Consider the following 27,829-nt stretch of genomic DNA (forward strand, 5'->3'; position numbering starts at 1 on the left):
GACAGCATAAAAATTATGCAATATATAAAATGGCTGCACCCTTGAACTTCAATTCCACGCAAATTTTACAAACTGTTTTCTCACATTTTCTTTTCAGCACATTTTGTCAGGTTATATATATGCTTTCAGAATTTTAAACAAAACAACCTCTAATGAAGTTCTCAGATCTATGTATTTTGGCTATATACATTCCCAGATTCAGTATGGCATACCATTATGGGGCGCAACAAGCAAAATAACGGAACTTTTTAAGCTACAGAAGAAAATTATCAAAATAATGAAACAAGCACCTATAAGGTCGCAAAGTAAAGAAATTTTTAGGGAACTCAAAATTCTTCCAGTGCCTTGTATATACATTCTAGAAACAGTGTCTTTCATTCATAAAAACAAAGCAAAATTCAAATTGAATTCAGACTACCACATGTATCAAACGAGAACATCAAGTCATATCCATCTTTCCACTCATAGAATTACCACAAGTCTTAAAAGTATTTTACATAGCGGCATAAATATGTATAATAAAATTCCAAGCTCCATAATAAGTAGTAAACAAAAGAAGTTTAAAAGCATGGTCAGCAGGTTGCTGCTGCATCATATGCCATATACTGTAGAGGAATTTATGTCTTTAGACCTTGCATGAAAGTGCCTACTAATGTGTAATTGTGAAGGCATATAGGTCGTTATTGCTGTTAACATTATTATGATTATGATTATGATTATTATTATTATTGTTGTTGTTATTGTTGGTATTATTATTATTATTATTATTATTATTATTATTATTATTATTATTATTATTATTATTATACTATCTTAGATACAGTCCTTCTTAAATCATGTCAGCAGATGTCTTGCAATAACAAAGCTAGAAATTCATAAATATATCTATAGTATAATCAGAAACTAGATTAAGACTTAGAAATAAGATTGACGAAGCCATGATTTGTAAAGATCTTTATGGTAAATAAATTACTATTACTACTACTACTATTTTAATGCTAGGAACATGAAATTTTTACTGCATATTCTACACACTATGGTTAACAAAATAACGCATGGGTTTTATGATTAATGAATACTTTTTTAAATAAAAAATGAAATATTTGTAGTGGCAATGGAAAATTTATATTTTTAGGTATTTATTTAGTAGTATTTAGTATTTATTTATTTAACCTGGTAGAGATAAGGCCATCAGGCCTTCTCTGCCCCTCTACCAGGGGATTACAACTATAATATGAAGAATAAAATTACAATTAATATTAAATTTACAATTACAATTACAATAAAAATTAAAGTACGACAAGATTACCTGATTAATGAAAGCTAGACATTTTATCATAGAAGTTAAGAACAAAGAATATTTTTGTATTTACTGAATTACAAATTAAACCTGGAATAACAAAATTCTATAGTGATGAAATTACCATATATTGAGATATTTTGTGATAGATTAAGAGAACTATTTATAAGAAACCATGTCTGAACGAGTCTCAATTTGATCAAGTGCCTAGTAAGTTTGCGTTTGAATTGAATTTTATTTCGACAGTCCCTGATGCTAGCAGGTAACGAATTCCAGAGTCTTGGCAGGGCTATTGTGAAAGAGGATGAGTATGAGGAGGTGCGATGGGATGGTATTGCTAGTATTGTTTCCTGGCGAGAGTGTGTGTTCAGATTGTGGTGGGAAGAAAGGTAAGTGAAGCGAGACGACAGGTACGAAGGAATAGAAGAGTTCAAGATTTCGAAGAGAAGGAGAAGTGAATGTAAATTTCTATTTTTATCTAGTTTAAGCCAACCTATTGTTTCCAGGGATGGAGTAATATGATCATATTTACGAACATTGCTTACAAAACGTACACACAAATTATAAGCACGAAGTTTTGTTTTGTTGTCGCTGGAAAGGTCAGTCAGTAAAATGTCAGCATAGTCAAAATAGGGAAATACAAGCGTCTGCACAAGGGACTTTTTTAAGCAAGAGGGAAGATGAACATTTATCCTTTTTAGCACATGGATAATAGAATGTACTTTTGCAGTGGTTATAAAAAATTTCCCCCCCTTTTGCAGTAAAGATAAGAAAAAGAGATATGTGATGTTTTTCTAAAAAAATTTCGAACATTTTACTTAAAAACTGAGCGACACATTTCATTTTGAAATATGCAGATTTTTCAGAATATTTCTGTTAATAACTCAGAAACTAATTGACTCACAGAAACGAAACTCACCACAACATTATCTATCACACCGTGATTATGTGTACAATAAATGAAGAACGTAGCTTGAAAAATGTAGAAAATAGAAATTTCACCCATCACCCACTTAAGTAACGTAAACGATATTATTCAACTATGAAATACACATTAAGAACATAACACAAACTATTAGGTACCTACCTAATATTAAATAAATTATTATAGTACAGCTTTCATTTTCTACAAAATCTAATATAGTGCTTGTGTGCTAATTTCAATTGATTGTAGCAGTACCAACATTTCTAATTCGTTGTACAGGGTCTGGCAGTTGGTTCTGACGAATTTCAGCATGCTGTCCTAAAGTAACTGTAAAGTTTAGAAATATAAAAATAACACAGGATATAGCTTGAACAATGCAATTTACTGGCATGTTATGACACATTTCAAGTGATCCCCTTGGTATCTTATGGTATAACCTTGGCACTTCTGCCTGTATCAAGAGCAAAGGGTAATTTGCTAGGAGATGTCGTTACATAGAGGCCACTCTTACACTAAACCTGGAGTAATTTAAGCTTAAGATGCTTCTACTTACCGTATTTTATATGATCACCTGTATGTAATTTCTATTTTAGACATATTTCATTGTTATTTTCTATCCCAAAATCAATGGTGCAGTAGCAATGATGAAATTTCGCAAGTACAGTTTAAGGGATTGAGTCCAAACCTGTGGAGAAACGGTCAGCACGTCTGGCCGCGAAACCAGGTGGCCCAGGTTCGATTCCCGGTCGGGGTAAGTTACCTGGTTGAGGTTTTTTCCGGATTTTCCCTCAACCCAATATGAGCAAATGCTGGGTAACTTTCGGTGCTGGACCCCGGACTCATTTCACTGGCATTATCACCTTCATCTCATTCAGACGCTAAATAACCTTAGATGTTGATAAAGCGTCATAAAATACGAGGCGCGTCCATAAAGTAACTTTCCCACTCATCCCACAGCTAGCAAACCATATGTTGCGCGAAGCGACTGCATGTACATGATAGAGTAATGTCCTGGCATGGCGCATGCACTAGCGGAACTTCCCGAGTGCTCTCAGTAGCTTCGTTTCATTGGTTGAAGATGGACGCTCCTATTCCAGCTCCTGCCGCGTGTGAAGTGCGATCTGTGATAAAGTTTTTGAATGCACAGGGCATAGCGCCGATTGAAATTTATCGTCAGCTGTGCCAGTCATGAGCAAACAGATTGTGCGTCGCTGCTGTAGACAATTTTCAGCAGGACGCCAAAATGTGCACGACAAGGAGCGCAGTGGGAGACCAACCATCATCACAGACGACCTTGTGGAGCAACGCACCATCTGCTTGCTCATGATGTTAGGCCCATAGACCTGGCACAGCTGACGATAAATTTCAATCGGCGCTATGCCCTGTTCTTTCAAAAACTTAATCACTGATCGCACTTCACACGCGGCTTGAGCTGGAATAGGAGTGTCCATCTTCAACCAATGCAACGAAGCTGCACTCGGGAAGTTCCGCTAGCGCATGTGCCATGCCAGGACATTACTCTATCACGTACACGCAGTCGCTTCGCGCAACATGTGGTTTGCTAGCTGTGGGACGAGTGGGAAAGTTACTTTATGGACGCTCCTCGTAAAAAAAATTAAGGGATCGATTTGGTGAATGCTATATACAGAAAATAATCGTGGGAATCCCTAGGGGTGATGCTCAATAAGCAAAACAAGATAAAGCAAGTATTCATGTTTTCTTATACTTACAGTTAGTGTAGAAGGGTTTGCGATGAGGTCTTCCTTTAGAGTAGACAGCCGCTAGAATGAGGTACTGGAATGAACTCACACAGAAGAGTGACGTGTTCTCCCAGCAGACGACTATCTCTTCATGCTTACCCTCATCTTTAATAGGTTCAAACCTGAAATACAGAGAATTTCTTGTTTGTGTCGGAAATAATATTTGTCAATTAGTTTATTATACTGTCGGAAATAAAATTTGTCGATTAGTTAATATACTGTCGGAAATAATATCTGTTGATTACTTAATATACTGTATTATATGATGAAAATAAATATTACAACTCCAACAAATTGAATTACTGAACCAGCTGATCCTTATTGTGATCAAGAGTGGTACTCATTCTCGTAATTGAAAATGTAAGACGCTTAAACTATGGACTTACAACTCCTGAACTTGATTCTGACACGTACTGCTAATCCAAATGCCATTTAACAATGTCAACAACTGAAATACCTGCGCGGAAAGATAATGGCATGCTCTACCACCTTAGGAGTTGTGCGGGAGAAAAATCAGGCAATGCTGCCAACTTCATTTCAAATAAGTCGCGCACCCGTATTTTCTACTTGTATATTTCGGAAAAAAAAAAGTGTGCAGGGTATTCGAGAAAATACGGTATTTTTTGTCTTTCTTTAGGGGGGGAGACACACACATACGCACGCACGCGCGCACACACACACACACACACACACACACACACAAAGAGTAGAACAAAGCAAAAAAAAAAAACTTATTTCAATTTCTAATGTATAGTGTAGCTTTGGGTGTATTTTGTTTATGTGTTGATGTAGGTTTTGGATCTGTCTTTTGTTTCCTTTGTATAGTATTAGTATGTCATCTACGTATCTGTGCCAATATATGATGTTGTCTGCGTGTTTGTTGTTGTCTTTGTTTAGTATGTATGTTTGTTCTATGTGGTGTAAGAATATTTCTGCTAGTATGCTGGAAATGGGTGATCCCATGGGTAGGCCTTCGGTTTGTGTGTAATATTTGTTATTGTATATATTTGTTACTGTATTGGTGTACACTGCAACAAAAGGGTAAAGGAGTGATTCTTAACAAAGAGTTCCCCCCAGCAAACAGCTGGATAAGAAATCACAAAGGTCTAACCCTTTCGGAATGGATAGACGCCCTTAAAATGGTAGGCTATGTCGCTCCGGTCCGAGTTGTACCAGGTAGAAGTCGGGATGGTACCCGCTGTAGGCGCTGTCTCAGCGAGATTGAAACTCTTCCCCATATCCTTGGCTTCTGCCCCTATAGTGAGGCCCTTCGTAACATCTGTCACCATGCTGTCCGTTCTATGCTGGCCGAGGCATTGAAGGAAGTAGAGTTTACAGTCCATCAAGAGGTGCAGGGACTAGCCACACAAGGAAGTGTTCGGCGAATTGATATCATTGCCATTAAGAACAACTCGGCATACATTCTCGATCCCACCATCAGAATTGAGACACATGCAGATCAACCGCATGAAGTGGACAGTGAAAAGAAACGGATCTATGAACCAACAATCCCGTTCTATAAAGATAAATATAGCCTGTCCCACATTGATGTAATAGGTCTGATGGTGGGGGCACGAGGTACCATACCCTCCTTCTTTGCCAACAAATGTAAAAACCTGGGGCTAACACACAGCATTGTGAAGGAAATAGCCATTAGTGGCCTCAAAGGATCGGTTCAGATATTGAGAAATCACTTGTATGGGAGTGATAATGGAAATCTCAAGTTATCTTAACCGATGGCTGTTGATTGGTTTAGATATCAATGCCAATACGTAAATCCGTACTATTATTTTTCTCGCGGTATATGGCATTCAAATCATTCTAACCTATCTGATGATATTCCTCCCCCCACCCCCTTTCTTAACTGTAAATGAGCACAAACGCTACTTAGGTGTAAATTTTTCTGACATTTTGTATATTCGATTATCTCATCGTTTCAAATGGATATCATTTTACCTTTTAGGTCTGTTTCCAAATTATATGTAATACGCTTTGTCAAATCTGGCAACCTTTTCATAAGGGAAGCTAACTTTCTTTCTTCTTTCTTGTTATTGTATAATGGTAGAGGTCTCAAAATGATCAAATGGACTGAACAAGTTTTGGGATCTTACTTTTCAATTGGTCCTTTCAAAGAGCTAAAGTTACGTTTGGAATCACAGAAGCCTGTTAGAGCAAGGATGCAATTTGTTAATTAATGTTAGGTATACAGGAATGTCTCCATTTACATAAGTGTATTATGTAAAACTCCACGATTTAAATGAAAGAGTTAAAATAAAAACTTCAAAATACATCGATACTGTTTCTTACCAGTCTTGTCGCATTAAGAAATACAAAGCAGCTATCTGAACAGCCACTGTCAGCAGAACTTGCATCATTAGTGGAATGATGTTGCCAGCACAAACCAAGCTCCCCATTGGTCGTTTAGAAACCAATCTTGAAGCAGGTCCAGTTCGTCCCATTACCACAGCAATACTCGTTGTAATTACGAGATCTATGTACAGGAACTGCATATTTCCAAGAATACTTGCACGCTGGAAATGAAAAGAAATTCTGTATCCATATGATGGACCTTACAGTTCTATGCGACCCAGTACAACCACAGACAATCATAATAACTATACATGATTTTAAATTTTAACAATAATAATAATACATAGGTTGGATAAAAAGTAATGGCAACACTGCTGTCACGTGACGATGGTGCGTTCGAGAGTTGCCAGCTGTGTGGACATGAACAAGGACTGTTAGATGAGTTAGTGCAGCCAGCGGCGACAGTACTCCGTCAATCTACTGCAGTGTGTAGAACGCTGACTTTCATAGGGATAGTGCGAGCACCCTAAGACCACGTTTACAAAACTAGAGCAACGTTCCTGGATCAAAATTGAAGTGACACGAGGTCGTAGTACACAAGAATTTTTTCAGGGATTACATGAAGCATATGCCGATGCAGCGTTGCCATATCGCACAGTGGCACGATGAGCTAAAGCGTTCCAGGAAGGCAGGGATGTGAAAGTGATGTTCATTGTGGCATATGACATTGATGGGGTAATACTGCACCATGCTGTACCTTCAAGGCAGACGGAAAATGCGGACTACTGGAACATCCACTGTACTCACCCAATATGATCCATGCGATTACGATCCTTTCACCAAAGTGAAAGAACCACTGCGAGGGACCCGGTACAATACCAGAGATGAACTTATCCATGCTATAGGGCAGTCAATATGGAACATCAACAAAGATGGACACGCTGATGAGGTACGACGCCTTCCAAACTTTTGGCGCAAGGTAACAAATAAGGGCGGCGACTATATAGATGATACATAAATGTTGTACCCCTGTGAATAAAGCCATGTTAGAAATATCGAACTGTTGCCATTACTTTCTATACAACTTTAGTAATAATAATAATAATAATAATAATAATAATAATAATAATAATGATGATCAAGCTGCGGATTTTTAGGCACTAAAAACAGTTGAAATAGGCAGGCAAAATAGGCATTCAAAATTCTAAAACAGGTATTTAAAAAGGCACTAACAATTAATGGCTAACACGATCATAGCGTAGCATTACGCACTAGTTTTTATAGCAATGTCATTATGCCAGTGAATAACTAAATATTCCTCAAAATGTTGTAATGAGAACTGATGTTTATTGTCTGTAGGTTCTTAAATTGGGAGAAACTTCCTTCCACTTCACATCAAGTGATGGGGCAATACTTCAGTGATCCAATCTCAGCTGAGGACCAAACCAGTGGGAACACAGTAATGTCAATGTCTTTTCCTATCAGTGCTCCTAATGACTTTTGCTTTGGCATATCTCCACGTACTACAGCAGAAAACTCAACTCCAACAATGTTTAGGTGAGGGGTTTGGACTTTTTCCATTGCTGGTTGTCACAATCAAAAAATTAAGACACAACGTTTCGAAGGGTGATTCTCCCTTCGTCTTCAGGTGGAAGGAAGGAGAGAAAGGAAAAAACCTACTGTTGGGATCGTTACATACAGCTATTCTGTATGACTGATCGATTGATTCCTGGCTTCGGTGGAGATTCTAATTAAGAAAAACCCGAAGTCATTTGCAGTATGTTGGCACTAAACCAAACGGAATAAAAAAGATGGGCGTGAAGTGGCTAAAAAATTGATGAAAGACACACAAAAGGAGGGGGCGGGGAACTAAAAAAAATGTGTTTAGTGCCAACATACTGCAAATGACTTCGGGTTTTTCTTAATTAGAATCTCCACCGAAGCCAGGAATCAATCGATCAGTCATACAGAATAGCTGTACATAACAATCCCAACAGTAGCTTTTTTCCTTTCTCTCCTTCCTTCCACTTGAAGACGAAGGGAGAACCACCCTTCGAAACGTTTGTCTTAATTTTTTGATTGTGATAACCAGCAATGGAAAAAGTCCAAACCCCTCACCTAAACATTAATGATACACCATTACTTTCCAACTCCTCATTTAGATCAACTCCAACAGTTTAAAACAACTACTCTAGTCAACTACCACCAATGATTCATGCAACTTTCGAAATATATTTTTTTCTTATTGGTTGATTTTAAATTATAAGATTTCTCCGCACTCTGGTGGCAGTAAAACGTAGCACACAGATTTATCGATAGTTCTATATCACTGCCCTATGCTGGATAAAAAAGAAACAAATTACAGATTATAAAAAATATCGATAGAATGATCAATAAATTCAAGTATAATATATAATACGGATATTTAGGCAAATTTTAGGTATTTATAAGCAAATAGGCATTTACTAGTGAAATAGGCAATTATAGGCACTATAGACTTCGCATATTATACTCACAATGCCATAAAATGGATATGTAACCTAAAATCTTGTGTCTTCAGGTTAAGGATTAAAATAGGCATATAGGCATAAATCCTTTTTTTTAATAATAATAATAATAATAATAATAATAATAATAATAATAATAATAATAATAAGAAGAAGAAGAAGAAGAAGAAGAAGTAATCTAATGCCCAATTGCTTCCCGATGAAGTCCAATCAGCGTTCTTGTAGGTGATGTCTTGAGAGCTAAACAATTCGAAAGGTGATACTTATTCATTGTGGAATTTATTGTCTTCACAACACAGGATACAATTTGAAGGGTTGAAGATTCCAATGTTATAAGGGTGTGCAGCCAAGTAGTCGTGACCTGTTAACAATCTAAATGTTGCTACAACATCAAGTCTTTGTATGGTCGAGAATTAAGTATTTATTTTGCAATATAGCTGCCCATGATTTGTCATTACTTTGAATTTTGAACTGCTTTAACAGTTCTTTCTAGAAGTTTTTGCAGAATGATAGGGTAAAGTTTGACTTGGTTTCTGTAAAATTTTGGTGCTCTTTTTTGCTAAAAAAAAATCAGCATTATCATTACTGTGGATGCCGCAATGAGAGGCTATCCATTCAAGATGGATTTATTTTATTTTGTTTGAACAATAATCTGATAATATTTTTTTTATTTCTAACACTTTACTGGAGATGGAGAATTACTTGTTGCTATTGCTTATATAGCCAAAGTTGAATCACTTAAAATAACTGCGCACTGAAATGAATATAATAATAATAATAATAATAATAATAATAATAATAATAATAATAATAATAATAATATACTATTAACAATAACGACGTCTAGCTTATTTACTTATTTACCACATCTCATCTTCCATGTTGGGAGGCATTTTCTGAATGGTTCAATAATTTGTGAAAAAGTAGGCCTATATTTTTCTCCAGAACCTCTCGCACATTATGTTGTAAATTAGTAGATTAATACGATTTAATATTAACATGTATTTTGCCTGACAACATGAAATTCATTGCTTTGACTAAACAGTTTATGATTCACGAGACGTAACCTCAAAATGTATTTTGTTTCATCACATGAAATGATTAGTACGAACTCCGAAAACAGAATGCCACTTCGAAATGTATGCTTAAAAATACTTACTTACTCCTAATAACTTTGCTATTCTAGTTATAATTGCTGTCTCCATGCGAATTTCGTATCGATCACCCAAGTACATCTATCACACCATGTTATATTTATTTACACTTATCGGATTATGATTATGATGCGGATAGAGGAGACAGCCTCCAGATATGGAGGGTAGCTGCGAATTTATTGAATAAGCAGTCGTGGACAGCCGATAAGGGGTGGTCCTCCAGCTTGGGGGTTGGGCGAAGGGCTAACAACCCATCACCGTAAAAAAAAAACAGCTTGTTACGAATCCCTACAATAAGCCTCGGAATACTTTCGAAGGGGTGGAAAAATTCAAATATCTTGGAGCAACAATAACAAATATAAATGACACTCGGGAGGAAATTAAACGCAGAATAAATATGGGAAATGCGTGTTATTATTCGGTTGAGAAGCTTTTATCATCTAGTCTGCTGTCAAAAAATCTGAAAGTTAGAATTTATAAAATAGTTATATTACCAGTTGTTCTGTATGGTTGTGAAACTTGGACTCTCACTTTGAGAGAGGAACATAGGTTCAGGGTGTTTGAGAATAAGGTGCTTAGGAAAATATTTGGGGCTAAGCGGGATGAAGTTACAGGAGAATGGAGAAAGCTACACAACGCAGAACTGCACGCATTGTATTCTTTACCTGGCATAATTAGGAACATTAAATCCAGACGTTTGAGATGGGCAGGACATGTAGCACGTATGGGCGAATCCAGAAATGCATATAGAGTGTTAGTTGGGAGACTGGAGGGAAAAAGACCTTTGGGGAGGCCGTGACGTAAATGGGAGGATAATATTAAAATGGATTTGAGGGAGGTGGGATATGATGATAGAGACTGGATTAATCTTGCACAGGATAGGGACCGATGGCGGGCTTATGTGAGGGCGGCAATGAACCTTCGGGTTCCTTAAAAGCCATTTGTAAGTAAGTATCTGATTATGATCTTGAATGAACCACAACACATAAAATAACTGTTATGTATTCATATAATACTGATATTAATTAATTATTAGTATGTTCGAATTTCACTAGCTTCCAGTAATTGGTTCAGAAATCTAGAACGATTTGAATTTTCAGAATTTACACTATCGAAAACAGCTGTTCCTGGTGTCAATATAATAGTTAGAAAATCACTATCAGTTGTAGTATTTCTCAGTATTGAAATTCGAAACGAAGTTGGCAAAAGAAAATTCAACCTTCAAGCTAGAAAATCACCATAATTCACTAGCATATGTAGTAATGGGGGAAAAATGGTTAGGTTTCAGCCTTAGGGTATTAAGTAAGCTGATCTGAACTATACTTCAAGTGGTATTACACTAAAAGTGACATTGCACTGACACCAGTCCATGTTCAGCAAATCACTTATTACACATTCTCTAAACACTGCTACAGAGTAAATAGGCTGCACATAACAATGTGCTTCAAGTGATAGCGGAATGAAACCACTAGTTTGTATACTGACAGCATTGCATTTTTAATAAACACATCACTTACCGTGTAGAGTATGAGGACTGTTACGAACTGTATCAGACTGTAGAGAGCCATGTATTTGAAGACCCCGAAGCTTGTAACGAGGGCACATCTACCCTCCTGTATCAGCTTCAGCACACAGGTGATGTTGGCAACTCTGGATGTGAACGGGGCTGCTACAGATGCTTCAGCTTCTGATAGCGAGATTCCAATGTGAGCTGCTTTGAGAGCCTGTACAAAGTGTTAATGAAAATTAACAAGAAGTTACAAAGATTATCACTGGCCAGTGGAGATTTCAGACAATTTTCTCATTTTCTAATCACAAGATTGTGCACCAATATGCCTGGGTTAAATCCCAAATCTCACCGCAGTGCATATGAAGAGAAGGCATATGTCACTGTTAATCAGTAGCGGCCCACGGTTACAAAGGTTGGCAGTTCTGCATGAAAAATAGTGTATTTAGCAAACGCATGCTGTTTATTGCACCTAAATCGGATAACGCGTGTAATTACAGCCCCTTCTCGAAGTTCACTGTGCACCCGAAATTGTACTCCAAACATCCGTGTGCTACACCTCTCCCACCTGGTACAACTAGTCACGTAGTGGAGATGTGCCCCACATGCTTTTCTAGTTTTTTAAGTCAAATTAACTAAATCCTTCACTCCGGTGTTTGTCCATGTCTTTTCTCCTCTAAACAGAATACAGAAAGCGTTTTCATGAGCGCAGCAAACAACCAATCGTTTCCATTACACATTTCGGTATTAAAATGATTGGTAGGCTACATGATTTCCTCGACTTTTTCCAGAAATTTCAATATTTAAATTTTGTGTAGGACGTCCTAATTTCTTCAGTTAACATGCAATTTCTCTTTTAATTTCGAAAAGAGTTGGTCGATTAGATTTTCATTTCATTCATTTTTAATATAAAATATTTCCTTAGACACACTGATTAATTACATCACAGCACCCACAGTACTATAACACACTGGAACTGTAATGATATACAGTAGTCTGGAAGCCTAGAACGCAGGTCATAAAGAGATGAGGGTGTTGACGGTTCTTTTGTATATTCGGAGAGAGCTGCTTCGGTTGCAGCTCTAATGCAGTCTTATGGGACGGTGAAGAAAACCAGTTTTCTGCTGCCGACTATCCTACGTCGAACTTCAGGAACTGCCGATCACAGATCCGAAAAGTACACGACAGCTAAAATTCTCGAGCAGTTCCAGGCTCCTACAGAGAGTAAAATCTCGAATCGAAGGAGAATGAATTGGAAAAATAAATGAAACAATGAACTAGATTACATAAAAGCACGTTTTACATTTTTAATTTTTTCAGGTGCATTTAAATGGCAGTTCTGCAGCTCTGCAGTTCTTATTGTAGAGCCGCCCCTGCTGTTAATAGTGATTCGTCCGTCGGATGGGGACATTAAGCATGGCGACCTCCTTGGTGCTATTCGACAGGAGTAGGTTACGTGCTGGCATTGAGTTTCCACTTTTCCCTTCCTCATCTTCACCATCACCACTCATTCCATACATTACACTTACACGAACACTTACACATACGAGGAGAGGATCATTTTTTAAGTCACGGCAACTATATTATATCAGCCAATGAAGCTGCAGGAATAAAAATTCACTATATGCGATAGAAGGTCATTGGAACGTGCTTCGCAATGCTAGTACCAAATTGGATCCGGGTACAGGGGGCAATGGGTAAGGAAAATTCAAAGATGCATAAATAGAAATCATTGTTTTATTATGCACAAAAGGAAATAAAGTACATTACTCACAGATAACACCCTTCAAAATAATCCCCCTCAAGGCTCCCACACATCTTTGTCAATGATGATGTAAGTATTAAATACTATCGACTGTGTGCAATTCATTTATGTGCATCACCTCTCATCGAAAAGCTCTTAGGATGTCCTCCCTGTTTCCAAACCGCTTCCCAAACAGCAGCCTCTTCAATTGCTTCTCGTAGCTCAGAATTACACTGACGAGCATTTCTGCCACAAAGAACTGCAATTTTCACGTATGACTGCTGTTACACTTTACTCTAGGGCACAGCCTCTAGCATACTAACTTTTGCGTGTGCTGTCAACTAGCCACCAATGAACACAGACGCAATCTGGCAGTATCACCTTGTACAGTGTACAACGGGTATTCAAACGTAGGCTATATACTGAACTAATCACATTTTCGGTTATTCGGAAGATATAATATAGTTGCCATGACTTTTGAAATGATTCTCGTACACTCACTCTAGTACACGACATAACTCTCCACAGATGCACATCATGCATAGCGTGGCCCACCAAAGGAGTGTGCAACTTGAAAATGGGTCACAGTCCTGCCATTTATCCGCAATATGTTGTTTATTGTTAATAAAATAACATTGACAGAAATACAATCTTAGTTCTTCCCTGAAAGAGTAAAAAACTCGTGCTCAGGGAGAAATCTAGACACAAAGATAAACACAAAGATAATTTTTTGACACAAACTAAGTCAAGAAAAAAAAATTTACAGGAATAAATTTAATTTAAAAATACAATTTCAATTTTAACAATTTAAGTCATACAAATACATATACATATTAAATCAATATATATTCTTTAAAAATTAAATTCCTAATGCTATTTTTTAAATTTCTGATACTAAAATTTTCAAAATTTGGGTATTTATCAATTATTTTATTGTATAACCTTGGACCAAAGTAGGTACCATGGCTCAGAGCTGTGCTTGTGAAACACTTTGGTTCCTCTAGTCGTGTAAAATCGGATCTTTTAGTTCCATATTTATGATGATACAATTTGAATTTATTACGATTTTTATGTATGAAGATTAATAAGGCAATATAATAAATCTGTTTAATTTTCAAAACATTAAAATCTGTAAACAAAAGCTCGGATGAGTAATCAATTGGTTTATTAAGGCATATTTTAACAATTATTTTCTGAATAAGTATTAGTGGAGTGAGATTAGAATTACAAGCATTTCCCCACCCTAAAATTCCATACTGGAGAATGGATTGAAATAAAGCTAAATAAATGAGACTAAAATATTAATTGGTAAATATGACCGAAGTACGTATAACAAAGATATAAATTGTTTTACGTAATCTATTGCATAAATAGAACCTGAATCACGCAAGTGAAGTGGGTAGGCATTGTATACATACACACATGCCATTCTGTCATTTATCTGGAAGATGAAATATAAAACAACAGAGGAGAGGTTGAGTTAATAAGCCGTAGGATATATCTGCAGTGCTTGGGAAAAGTGACATAAGTCAGTTTCCACAAACCTTTTTTGGTAGGTTATTTTACGACGCTTTACCAACAGCTTAGGTTATTTAGCATCTGAATGAGATGAAGGTGATAATGCCGGTGAAATGAATCCGGGGTCCAACACCAAAAGTTACCCAGCATTTGCTCATATTGGGTTGAGGGAAAATCCCGGAAAAACCTCAACCAGGTAACTTGTCCCGACCGGGAATCGAACCCGGGCCACCTGGTTTCGCGGCTAGACTCGCTAACCGTTACTCCACAGGTGTGGACCCTTTTTTGGTAATTTATTGACAACTTACACTGGTTTATGTCGATTTGATTTTTTTCTGTATGAATTATTGTAATGGGAGAAATACTTATGTATTTTTTTCCAAGCGAGCATATGTTCCGTAAGTTGTCAATAAATTATCAAAAAAGGTTTGTGGAAACTGACTTATGTCACTTTTCCCAAGCACTGCAGATATATTTATATGAGAATGCTAAAATCTAAGAGGAAACCATGGATTATTTTATTTCCTGTAGATTTACTCACCCCGCAATCATTGGCTCCATCACCGCACATGGCTACGATGTAATCCAGGCTCTGCAGCATTTCTACAAGTTGCGTCTTCTGATCTGGAGCCATGCGCGCAAAAACTGTGCCTCTGGTCACGATCTGGGGCAAGAGTTCGGTGTGGTGACTCCTCAGTGCTGCCCAAGTCTTCCCATCAACAGCCAAATGCCAGCCAGCAGTTGGCAGTAACGGTATTACACAGTCCTACAAATAAGGAATAGTAATAATAATAATAATAATAATAATAACAACAACAATAATAATAATCTTCATCATCATAATCATACCACCACTACCACAATCAGCAGTATGTATTTATTTACACTGCAAGTGGGCAAGCACCCGGTGGCAGTGGTATACACAATATAAACAATACACAATAAAATTACAATACACAATACCGGTACAATTTTATACACAATACAATATGAATACACAATACAATTTAACATAATAATAATAAAACATAAATAAAATACCTAATTCTACAATACAACCTACATAATTTATGTATAGGCCCTACATAAGTTTCAATAGTCTTTCACTTTACTCTCATCTCACTCACTGTAGTGGCACTATGACGCATTTCACTGACACTTTAGCACACATTTCACTGACACTCTGTAACACATTTCACTGACACTATAGAACACATTTCATTGACGCTATAAATTATCGCTGATCGGAACTGTTCACTGCACTGTAAAACCATAACTTCACTGACTCACCTCGCTTCACTGATACAACAGTTCAAATAAGTCAAATAATTACACCCTTATGCATACTTATAAACAGAGCTACATTTAAGCTAAACATTTCTAGTCTAAGGCCCTCTTACACGCTATTTTTAAATAATTTACAATTCAAACCAAGGAAGTAACTCGTCAGGCTAAATAAATACATGTCACCTTAAAAAATTAAATGTTAAATGTCACCTTAATTTTAATTTGCACTTTATACACAACTTTTTAAGTTATTCTAGAATCTTCTGAAGGAAGGACAGCCCTCAAAGACCGCTGCAGGTAGGTCCTTCCAATCATTTATAGTTCTATTTAAATCTTTGGGGTATGGTATACAAATATAATCTCTAACATCTTGTCAAGTGCCAAATAAAGAAGGAAGGTTATAAAATAAAGACTTGATGGTCGTTTCAGGAAACAAAGTAATCCAGCTATTTCAGAATGCCAGCCATCCACTTCAAAAACACAGACATTATTTAATTCACGGGCTTCCATTTGTCAAGGCCATAAGGAAACTGCATCCTCTTCCAGTTACCTTATTGTCATTTCCTATGCATACAAAACTCTTCAACATACGTACACAGTGTAGTATATACCGTCACGAAGCTCAATACGTAGGAAATATGCATCCATAGATAGTTGCTAATCACTAGGATCGCTACTATCGCCTTATCACAGACAATGCGAAATAGTACAGGCACAGTCCATTGTTCCTAATGTTCCTATTGTTAGCTGTAGTTATAGTCATTTTCAGAATACCCTCAGATCGCTTTAATGTGTATTTGCTACACTCAGGGACAAAAAAAACCGGACACTTTAATATTTGCTGGTATTTTGCAAAACATTACCTTCTCATACAATATTAGCCATCTGTTGTTATGGAGACGTGTATACATTGTTGATTGTTTTTTTGTTTTATAAACAAGCCATTACAACCAAATATTCCAATTTTGCTTTCGGAGTCTCAGCTATAACAATTTTGTCTCAACCATTTTGTGCTTCATTATCGTTATCATTCGTTATTTCTTTATTTTTACATTTTCTGAGTTTAAGTGGGGTTGTAACATTTGTCTTAAAACAAGATGCGACCTGAAGATGTGGCTCGAGCTGTAGCCCTTTACGATGATGGATGCAGTGTACGTTACATTGCAAATGTTATGAATATGGCTAGAAGCACAACCCATGATGCCATAAAACGGTATAGAGAGACCCTAGAATATATCAGAAGACCAGGTTCGGGTCGTCCAAGAGCTACAAATCCAAATGAAGACAGGTACATGGTGTTGAGAGTTCTTAGGGAGCGCAACCTGCCAGCTACTAGTGTAGCCCAGCAATTTGTTAACATGCGTGGACGCCCAATTTCGGCCAAAACAGTTAGAAGGAGGTTGAAAGCAAGTGGACTGATATCAAGTAGACCTGCAACTGGTCCCAGACTTCTCAGGATGCATCGAGTTGAACGACTGCATTTTGCAAATGATGCAAGGGATTGGAGAAATAGACAGTGGAGCTGTGTTCTGTTCACCGATGAGTCCCGTTTCAATCTGTGCTCACCTGATGGACGTGAAAGAGTTTGGAGAAGGGGGGGAGAACGATTTTCACAGTGTTGCATTTCCGAAAATGTGCCGTATGGAGGTGGTGGAGTGATGGTTTGGGCAGGAGTGTGTACGGATGCTCGTACAGAGTTGGTTTTTGTTGAAAATGGAAGACTAACAGCTGATAGGTATATAAATGAATGTTTGGCTGATCATGTTGTGCCATTTGGCCAATTTGTAGGCGATAATTTTGTTTTAATGCATGATAATGCACGGCCGCATATTGCCCATGCGGTCGGAGATTATCTCCAAGAAGTGGGAATCCATGTTCTTCCATGGCCAGCAAGGAGTCCAGACATGAACCCAATTGAACACGTATGGGACATGCTGGGACGGCGTGTTAAGAATAGACGACCGAGACCAGAATCGTTACAAGAGTTGAGGCGAGCACTTGGAGAAGAATGGGAACTTATTCCTCAAGAAGACATTGCTAACCAAATTGAGAGCATGCCAAGACGTATGGATGCAGAGGGGGGTAACACCCGTTACTAAAAAGAGTTTTTAATGTTTAAGGCACCATAAAATGAAAAATCAGTTAGGCCAAACGATGCCATAGTTATACACCCTTTGTAATTTTTTGTAAATTTTCTCATCAGAGATTTTTTTTAAAATGTTGTCGTATAAGGTGCTAAATGAAACATTATTTTGTTTAAATGGGTTTTGTTTCATTTTGAAATAATTGGCAACAAAATACAAGCAAATATAGAAGTGTCCGGTTTTTTTTTGTCCCTGAGCGTATTTGATGTATTACATTTAGGACACTGCAGTCCAAGTTTCCAATACTGTTTTAATTACCATCCGTCACAAATGTTTGATGAAATAGTTAATTTCGGCAAACTAATGTACGTAGTAATTTACCAAGGGTTTTAGAAATCTTTTCGAAACTCATTTCCCTTCTGATTTTGTTGTCAGAAATATGCAATGTGAATTCGTCCCTTTCTTGTAATATGTCATTTTGGTTAATGTTTGAATTTCGGCACTTCTCGTATGATTTATCTAAGTGTATCCAACTGTTCGTATAGGGGTGTTTTTTTTAAACAGCGCCCTTTTTCGTAACAGAAAATACGCAAGTAATATGTAATAGTAAATAAAATATTTGAACAGGTTAACGTGTTCAGTTAATGGGATGGCTGTTATCAAATACAGCTAAAACGGTTTCTGAGGCTAATATAATTGAGGCAACACCATTATGATTCACCGGTGAGTAAAATGTTTTCTTTATCAACAGTAGCGGTAGCAGGGCAGTCTCTTCACTACTCTCTACCTCTATTTGTCACGTGTTTGTTGACAGCGTGCGGACTGTTAGAAGTGGAGTGGGTGAAATACGCTACAGGGCCAGATTTACCAGTCACCAGCAATAATACCCTCAACAACTCAAGCTTCGTGACTGTATATACTAGACTGGGTGATATTTTTTTTTATTTTATTGGGTTATTTTACGACGCTGTATCAACATCTAGGTTATTTAGCATCTGAATGATATGAAGGTGATAATGCCGGTGAAATGAGTCCGGGGGTCCAACACAGAAAGTTACCCAGCATTTGCTCGTATTGGATTGAGGGAAAACCCCGGAAAAAACCTCAACCAGGTAACTTGCCCCAACCGGGATTCGAATCTGGGCCACCTGGTTTCGCAGCCAGATGCGCTGACCGTCTGGGTGATATGTATCTGTCTTCCGAATTATTGTAAGCAGAATAATAACTACTCATATAAATGGCAGTTTTCAATCATGCATATTGGACATTTGCTTTAATGCTTGCAGTCATTGTAATGTCTATCTATGTTTGGTTACAAGCTTCTTGTTTCTGTACGTGGTCACGACATCCTGCAGGCATACTGTCCTTGTGACGAAGTCATTTAAAAGACTGTGAGCTGTTAATATGAATGTTGCAGTCAGTAGGCAAACAAGATACTTCATCAAAACATGTGATTCGGTGTTTATTGAATTTTACAATACAGTGAAATGTCAGTATAACGAACTTGTGGAGGTACTATAATTATTTTCGTTATAGTGAAATTTCGTTAAACCGAAAATTTATTAAATCTGCCTACAAATTGTGTCCCATATTATAGAATAAAAGGGTGGTGTAGTCATCTTGCAGAATTTTAACAGCTTCAGATGTTTAAGATGTTTTTGCACCAAAAATAAGATAATAACCATAGGAATTATTATAAATGCGGTAAAGAGTGTGAAATTTATCAGAAAGCGTGGAATAAATTAATTACCGTTAGCCTGTATCTGCAATGTATATCCTTATGGCAAAGCATGGCGGACAGTGCAACCAGAGTACTATGTGATTCAAAGGCAAGGATTTCAGGACGAAGTTTCTGGAGTGGATACCAGAGTTGCATTGTAACTTGACGACAACGCTCTCTATCTTCTGATAAGACACAATGCATCCGAGTCCAGAAGCCCAATCGGCAAATGAACGGTAAGCACCTACTTCAACAGGCCGCAGATTGAACCCAGTGAGGGCATTATTTCCCCGAGTTCGACTTGTAAACTTAATAATGATCCCTATGACTGGAAAGGAATATTTTAAAAATGTCAAAATACTAAAAAGATATAGCTTGAGTCAGTTAGGGCAAGTGACCTACTTTAGCTCGATGGCAAGTGACCTACTTTCCCTCGATGGCAAGTGACCTAGTTTCGCTCGATGGCAAGTGACCTACTTTCCCTCGATGGCAAGTGACCTACTTTCGCTCGATGGCAAGTGACCTAGTTTCGCTCGATGGCAAGTGACCTACCTTCCCTCGATGGCAAGTGACCTACTTTCTCTAGGTGGCAAGTGACCTAGTTTCGCTCGATGGCAAGTGACCTACTTTCCCTCGATGGCAAGTGACCTACTTTCCCTCTATGGCAAGTGACCTACTTACGCTCGATGGCAAGTGACCCACTTTCGCTCGATTGCAAGTGACCTACTTTCCCTCGATGGCAAGTGACCTAGTTTCGCTCGATGGCAAGTGACCTACTTTCCCTCGATGGCAAGTAACCTACTTTCGCTCGATGGCAAGTGACCTACTTTCCCTCGATGGCAAGTGACCTACTTTCCCTCGATGGCAAGTGACCTAGTTTCGCTCGATGGCAAGTGACCTACTTTCCCTCGATGGCAAGTGACCTACTTTCCTCGATGGCAAGTGACCTACTTTCCTCGATGGCAAGTGACCTACTTTCGCTCGATGGCAAGTGACCTACTTTCCCTCGATGGCAAGTGACCTACTTTCCCTCGATGGCAAGTGACCTACTTTCCCTCGATGGCAAGTGACCTAGTTTCGCTCGATGGCAAGTGACCTACTTTCCCTCGATGGCAAGTAACCTACTTTCGCTCGATGGCAAGTGACCTACTTTCCCTCGATGGCAAGTGACCTACTTTCAATCGATGGCAAGTGACCTAGTTTCGCTCGATGGCAAGTGACCTACTTTCCCTCGATGGCAAGTGACCTACTTTCCCTCGATGGCAAGTGACCTACTTTCCCTCGATGGCAAGTGACCTACTTTCCCTCGATGGCAAGTGACCTACTTTCCCTCGATGGCAAGTGACCTAGTTTCGCTCGATGGCAAGTGACCTACTTTCCCTCGATGGCAAGTAACCTACTTTCGCTCGATGGCAAGTGACCTACTTTCCCTCGATGGCAAGTGACCTACTTTCCCTCGATGGCAAGTGACCTACTTTCCCTCGATGGCAAGTGACCCACTTTCGCTCGATGGCAAGTGACCTACTTTCGCTCGATGGCAAGTGACCTACATTCCCTCGATTGCAAGTGACCTACTTTCTCTGGATGGCAAGTGACCTACTTTCTCTCGATGGCAAGTGACCTACATTCGCTCTATGGAAAGTGACCTACTTTCGCTGGACGGCAAGTGACCTATTTTCGCTCGATGGCAAGTGATCTACTTTCGCTGGATGGCAAGTGACCTACTTTCGCTCGATGGCAAGTGACCTACTTTCGCTGGATGGCAAATGACCTACTTCCCCTCGATGGCAAGTGACCTACTTTCGCTCGATGGCAAGTGACCTACTTTCGCTGGATAGCAAGTGACCTACTTTCGTTCGACGGCAAGTAACCTACATTCGCTCGATGGCAAGTAACCTACTTTCGCTCGATGGCAAGTGGCCTAGTTTCGCTCGATGGCAAGTGAGCTACTTTCGCTCGATGGCAAGTGACCTACTTTCGCTCGATGGCAAGTGACCTACCTTCGCTGAATGGCAAATGATCTACTTTCCCTCGATGGCAAGTGACCTACTTTCCCTCGATGGCAAGTGACCTACCTTCGCTGAATGGCAAATGCCCTACTTCCCCTAGATGGCAAGTGACCTACTTTTGCTCGATGGCAAGTGACCTACTTTCGCTCGATGGCAAGTGACCTACATTCCCTCGATGGCAAGTGACCTACTTTCGCTCGATGGCAAGTGACCTACTTTCGCTGGATAGCAAGTGACCTACTTTCGTTCGACGGCAAGTAACCTACATTCGCTCGATGGCAAGTAACCTACTTTCGCTCGATGGCAAGTGGCCTAGTTTCGCTCGATGGCAAGTGAGCTACTTTCGCTCGATGGCAAGTGACCTACTTTCGCTGGATGGCAAGTGACCTATTTTCGCTCGATGGCAAGTGATCTACTTTCGCTGGATGGCAAGTGACCTACTTTCGCTCGATGGCAAGTGACCTACCTTCGCTGAATGGCAAATGATCTACTTTCCCTCGATGGCAAGTGACCTACTTTCCCTCGATGGCAAGTGACCTACTTCCCCTCGATGGCAAGTGACCTACTTTCGCTCGATGGCAAGTGACCTACTTTCGTTCGATGACAAGTGGCCTACTTTCGCTCGATGGTACGTGACCTAAATTCCCTTGATTGCAAGTGACCTACTTTCGCTGGATGGCAAGTGATCTACTTTCGCTGGATGGCAAGTGACCTACTTTCGCTGGATGGCAAGTGACCTACTTTCGCTCGATGGCAAGTGACCTACTTTCGCTGGATGGCGAGTGACCTACTTTCGTTCGATGGCAAGTAACGTACTTTCGCTCGATGGCAAGTGACCTAGTTTCGCTCGATGGCAAGTGAGCTACTTTCGCTCGATTGCAAGTGACCTAGTTTCGCTCGATGGCAAGTGAGCTACTTTCGCTCGATGGCAAGTGACCTACCTTCCCTCGATGGCAAGTGAGCTACTTTCGCTCGATGGCAAGTAACCTATTTTCGCTCGATTGCAAGTGACCTAGTTTCGCTCGATGGCAAGTGAGCTACTTTCGCTCGATGGCAACTAAGCTACTTTCGCTCGATGGCAAGTGAGCTACTTTCGCTCGATGGCAAGTAACCTACTTTCGCTCGATGGCAAGTGACCTAGTTTCGCTCGATGGCAAGTGAGCTACTTTCGCTCGATTGCAAGTGACCATGTTTCGCTCGATGGCAAGTGAGCTACTTTCGCTCGATTGCAAGTGACCTAGTTTCGCTCGATGGCAAGTGACCTACTTTCCCTCTATGGCAAGTGACCTAGTTTCGCTCGATGGCAAGTGAGCTACTTTCGCTCGATGGCAAGTGGCCTACTTTCGCTCGATGGCAAGTGACCTACTTTCGCTCGATGGCAAGTGACCTACTTTCGCTCGATGGCAAGTGACCTACTTTCCCTCGATGGCAAGTGACCTACTTTCTCTCGATGGCAAGTGACCTACTTTTGCTGGATGGTAAGTGACCTACTTTCCCTCGATGGCAAAAGGACCTACTTTCCCTCGATGGCAAGTGCCCTACTTTCCCTCGATGGCAAGTGACCTACTTTCGCTGGATGGCAAGTGACCTACTTTGGCTCGATGGCAAGTGACCTACTTTACCTCGATGGCAAGTGACCTACTTTACCTCGATGGCAAGTGACCTACTTTCGCCTTTCGCTCGATGGCAAGTGACCTACTTTCCCTCTATGGCAAGTGACCTACTTTCGCTCGATGACAAGTGACCTACTTTCCCTCTATGGCAAGTGACCTACTTTCGCTCGATGGCAAGTGACCCACTTTCGCCCGATTGCAAGTGACCTACTTTCCCTCGATGGCAAGTGACCCAGTTTCGTTCGATGGCAAGTGACCTACTTTCCCTCGAAGGCAAGTAACCTATTTTCGCTCGATGGCAAGTGACCTACTTTTCCTCGATGGCAAGTGACCTACTTTCGCTCGATAGCAAGTGACCTACTTTCCCTCGATGGCAAGTGACCTAGTTTCGCTCGATGGCAAGTGACCTACTTTCCCTCGATGGCAAGTGACCTACTTTCGCTCGATGGCAAGTGACCTACTTTCGCTCGATGGCAAGTGACCTACTTTCGCTCGATGGCAAGTGACCTACATTCCCTCGATTGCAAGTGACCTACTATCGCTCGATGGCAAGTGACCTACTTTCGCTCTGTGGAAAGTGACCTACTTTCGCTGGATGGAAAGTGACCTATTTGCGCTCGATGGCAAGTGATCAACTTTCGCTGGATGGCAAGTGACCTACTTTAGCTCGATGGCAAGTGACCTATTTTCGCTGGATGGCAAATGACCTACTTCCCCTCGATGGCAAGTGACCTACTTTCGATCGATGGCAAGTGACCTACTTTCGTTCGATGACAAGTGGCCTACTTTCGCTCGATGGCAAGTGACCTACATTCCCTCGATTGCAAGTGACCTACTTTCGCTGGGTGGCAAGTGACCTACTTTCGCTGGATGGCAAGTGACCTACTTTCGCTCGATGGCAAGTGACCTACTTTCGCTGGATAGCAAGTGACCTACTTTCGTTCGATGGCAAGTAACCTACTTTCGCTCGATGGCAAGTAACCTACTTTCGCTCGATGGCAAGTGGCCTAGTTTCGCTCGATGGCAATTGACCTACTTTCGCTCGATGGCAAGTGACCTACATTCCCTCAATTGCAAGTGACCTATTTTCGCTCGATGGCAAGTGAACTACTTTCGCTGGATGGCAAGTGACCTACTTTCGCTCGATGGCAAGTGACCTACTTTCGCTGAATGGCAAATGACCTACTTCCCCTAGATGGCAAGTGACCTACTTTCGCTCGATGGCAAGTGACCTACTTTCGCTCGATGGCAAGTGACCTACATTCCCTCGATTGCAAGTGACCTACTTTCCCTCGATGGCAAGTGACCTACTTTCGCTCGACGGCAAGTGACCTACTTTCGTTCGATGACAAGTGGCCTACTTTCGCTCGATGGCAAGTGACCTACTTTCGCTCGATGGCAAGTGACCTACTTTCCCTCGATGGCAAGTGACCTACTTTCTCTTGATGGCAAGTGACCTACTTTCGCTTGATGGTAGGTGACCTACTTTCCCTCGATGGCAAGTGCCCTACTTTCCCTCGATGGCAAGTGACCTACTTTCGCTGGATGGCAAGTGACCTACTTTCGCTGGATGGCAAGTGACCTACTTTGGCTCGATGGCAAGTGACCTACTTTCCCTCGATGGCAAGTGACCTACTTTCGCCTTTCGCTCGATGGCAAGTGACCTACTTTCCCTCTATGGCAAGTGACCTACTTTCGCTCGATGGCAAGTGACCTACTTTAGCTCGATGGCAAGTGACATTTTTGCTTATAATGTGGGCTTAAATTAACCGATTAAAATTTTTCTAACATCCTTCCTATGTGCTTCTTCTACTTTCATTATTTTCTTTTGTAACTCTTCATTTTCCTTAATCTTCTACATTATGTAACCATTTTATTTAATTACAACTTACAGAACTGGGACTGATAACTCCTTGTGAGTGAGGAACGCCAACTAGTTCTCGATGTATCCGTCCTTGCTGTGAGTCATCTTCAACAGTTATCTGGATCACTTGCTCACTTGAAGCCACCATGCCACAGTTACGGGCAACACTTACAGCCGTCAGAATATTGTCTCCTGCAAGTTCATATATATTCCAATTCAGTCCAAGTGTGAAGAGAGAAAACAAAGCAGCATCATGAGAATTTTACATAAAGTACTGTACTTTCTAATAACATGTTTTATGCATTTTGCAACAATTCTGTTTTATATCACTTTACCAATGTCTTGTTTATAGTGTATTTTCTTGAATAGTGATTCTGTGACTTGTTGCAAACATTTAGGAGTAATAGAAGTGACCAATATGAACAATTTTCATACAGGAATCCATGTTCGGAATGGTAGTTACAAGATTTAGTTTAGTTTATTTAAAAGCCATTAAATAATGTATGTTTATGAATATTTCATGTCAGCAATTACATTCATTGTAATGTGGACCTCACAATTTTGCATACGTTGTCACAATTACATTTATTACATAAATGTTTATACAAACTTTTTGCATTGTTTCTGTCTCTCCTGATCATCAATAAAGTGCGTCCCACATGTTACTATATATTCTGCATACATAAATAAGATTCTTTTACAGATTTTTTTTGTCCAATGCCAGGGCCCTTAACTTGCAGTTATTCACTCTGTTCTATGAATGAACTCACAGATGTCCTAGTGCCGAGAAGCACAGATCACTTAGTTCATCAGAGACTATCTAGAGTGCAGCATAGGTGATGGGGATTTACATTACACTCGTAATGAATGAATGATGATGATGATGATAATGATGATGATGACGATGATGACGACGACGGCGACGATGACGATGATGGAGAATTGTTTTTTTTTATTGGGTTATTTTATGACGCTGTATCAACATCTAGGTTATTTAGCGTCTGAATGATATGAAAGTGATAATGCCGGTGAAATGAGTCCGGGGTCCAGCACCGAAAGTTACTCAGCATTTGCTCATATTGGGTTGAGGGAAAACCCCGGAAAAAACCTCAACCAGGTAACTTGCCCCGATCGGGATTCGAACCCGGGCCACCTGGTTTGGAGAATTGTTAGAAAGTCACATGGGAACAAGTCTCTTTTTCCTTATATTTTCACAAAGGCAAGGATTTCGTTAATTTTTCACAATTTGAGTGAGTGAGTGTCCTTTAATAAATTTTTCGCAATAATTTTTTATTGAATATATAATTATTCTGGAATCTTTTACCGTAGAAAGACTCAGCATGCCATATTTGCAGTTTTTTCTTAGGAAAAATGTTGTCTAGTGCCTTGCATCTGGCAATGAAGCCATTAGCAGTCTTAGGAAAAATAAATGCGGTAGTTTCTCGTTGCTTTCTGCACACCACTTCCTCTTTCGCATCTTTAAAGATACCAGGGGGCCCCAGCGTGGACATTATGTCGAAGTGAAGAAAAGTGACTATTATCTGTGCATTTCGAACTGGCGGACCAAAGTCAAGCAATGAACTGCATTTGCCACGTGTGCTTATCCCAATCCTGGACCATTCTCCTCAACCAAAGTCAGTTGGGACAGCCGGGATTACCAGTGCTTCAGTCACAGTTTTCAGTTCAGTGGCTCTTGCGTGGTTTGTACGTTTGACCTTGAACGGCCAGTTCGAAATCCACAGATAATAGCAGCATTTGAAATGTGGATATGCAGAAAAATGGAGCGCATGAAATGGACAGACAGAATAAGAAATGAAGTCGTGTTGGAAAGAATGGGTGAAGAAAGAATTATGCTGAAACTGATCAGGAAGGAAAAAAGGAATTGCTTGGGTCAATGGCTGAGAAGAAACTGCCTACTGAAGGATGCACTGAAAGAAATGGTGAATGGGAGAAGACTTCGGGGGTGGAAGAAGATATCAGATGATAGACATAAAGGTACCGGTACATGAATCATATGTGGAGATTAAGAGGAAGGCAGAAAATAGAAAACATTGGAGAGCGCTGGATTTGCAGTGAAAGACCTGCTCTTGGGCAGAAAACTATGAATGAATGAATAATGAATGAATATAATTATTAATAGGAGTGGATTTTTATGATCTAAATGTTAAAAATGACACTGAATTGAGTTATGTATCATTAGTTGTGTCCAAGAATATGTAAGGTAAGCATTTGGTTTACACTGCTTTGGATTTCAAAGAGTCTTTGCTAAAGATATGGCATTTGAAATGAAGAGACTGTTTTTTGTGTAAACACACGCCAAAAATTTTACCTGTGGGAAGTGTACTAAAATCTTCCTTTTATTTATGTTCACTGTGAAAGAAGTAGTGAACAGAATTCGGAGTTAATGTTAACCAGACTTTAACAATAACAATGAGGTTTCTACCTGAGATAGAGGAAATATTTATTGATTTTGAACTATATTATGTTGCAAAACTAATTTTTAGGTACTAATAGTAATCTGCCCTTT

The 27,829-nt window shown here is 39.6% G+C and overlaps 1 protein-coding gene across 1 annotated transcript in view; it reads right to left on the minus strand.

Moving 5' to 3' along the window:
* LOC138714800 (polyamine-transporting ATPase 13A3-like) overlaps window positions 1–27,829 on the minus strand; it is a 92,653-nt gene that overhangs the window by 10,679 nt on the left and 54,145 nt on the right. Inside the window, exons 15-19 of the mRNA XM_069846948.1 lie at window positions 25,331–25,494; window positions 15,267–15,491; window positions 11,474–11,680; window positions 6,293–6,516; window positions 3,956–4,107 (exon numbers count right to left, since the gene is read on the minus strand). Coding sequence (XP_069703049.1) covers window positions 3,956–4,107; window positions 6,293–6,516; window positions 11,474–11,680; window positions 15,267–15,491; window positions 25,331–25,494 — 972 coding nt within the window. The remainder of the gene's footprint in view (window positions 1–3,955; window positions 4,108–6,292; window positions 6,517–11,473; window positions 11,681–15,266; window positions 15,492–25,330; window positions 25,495–27,829) is intronic.

Source organism: Periplaneta americana, chromosome 15 (assembly GCF_040183065.1).
Source record: "Periplaneta americana isolate PAMFEO1 chromosome 15, P.americana_PAMFEO1_priV1, whole genome shotgun sequence".
Classification (NCBI taxonomy): domain Eukaryota; kingdom Metazoa; phylum Arthropoda; class Insecta; order Blattodea; family Blattidae; genus Periplaneta; species Periplaneta americana.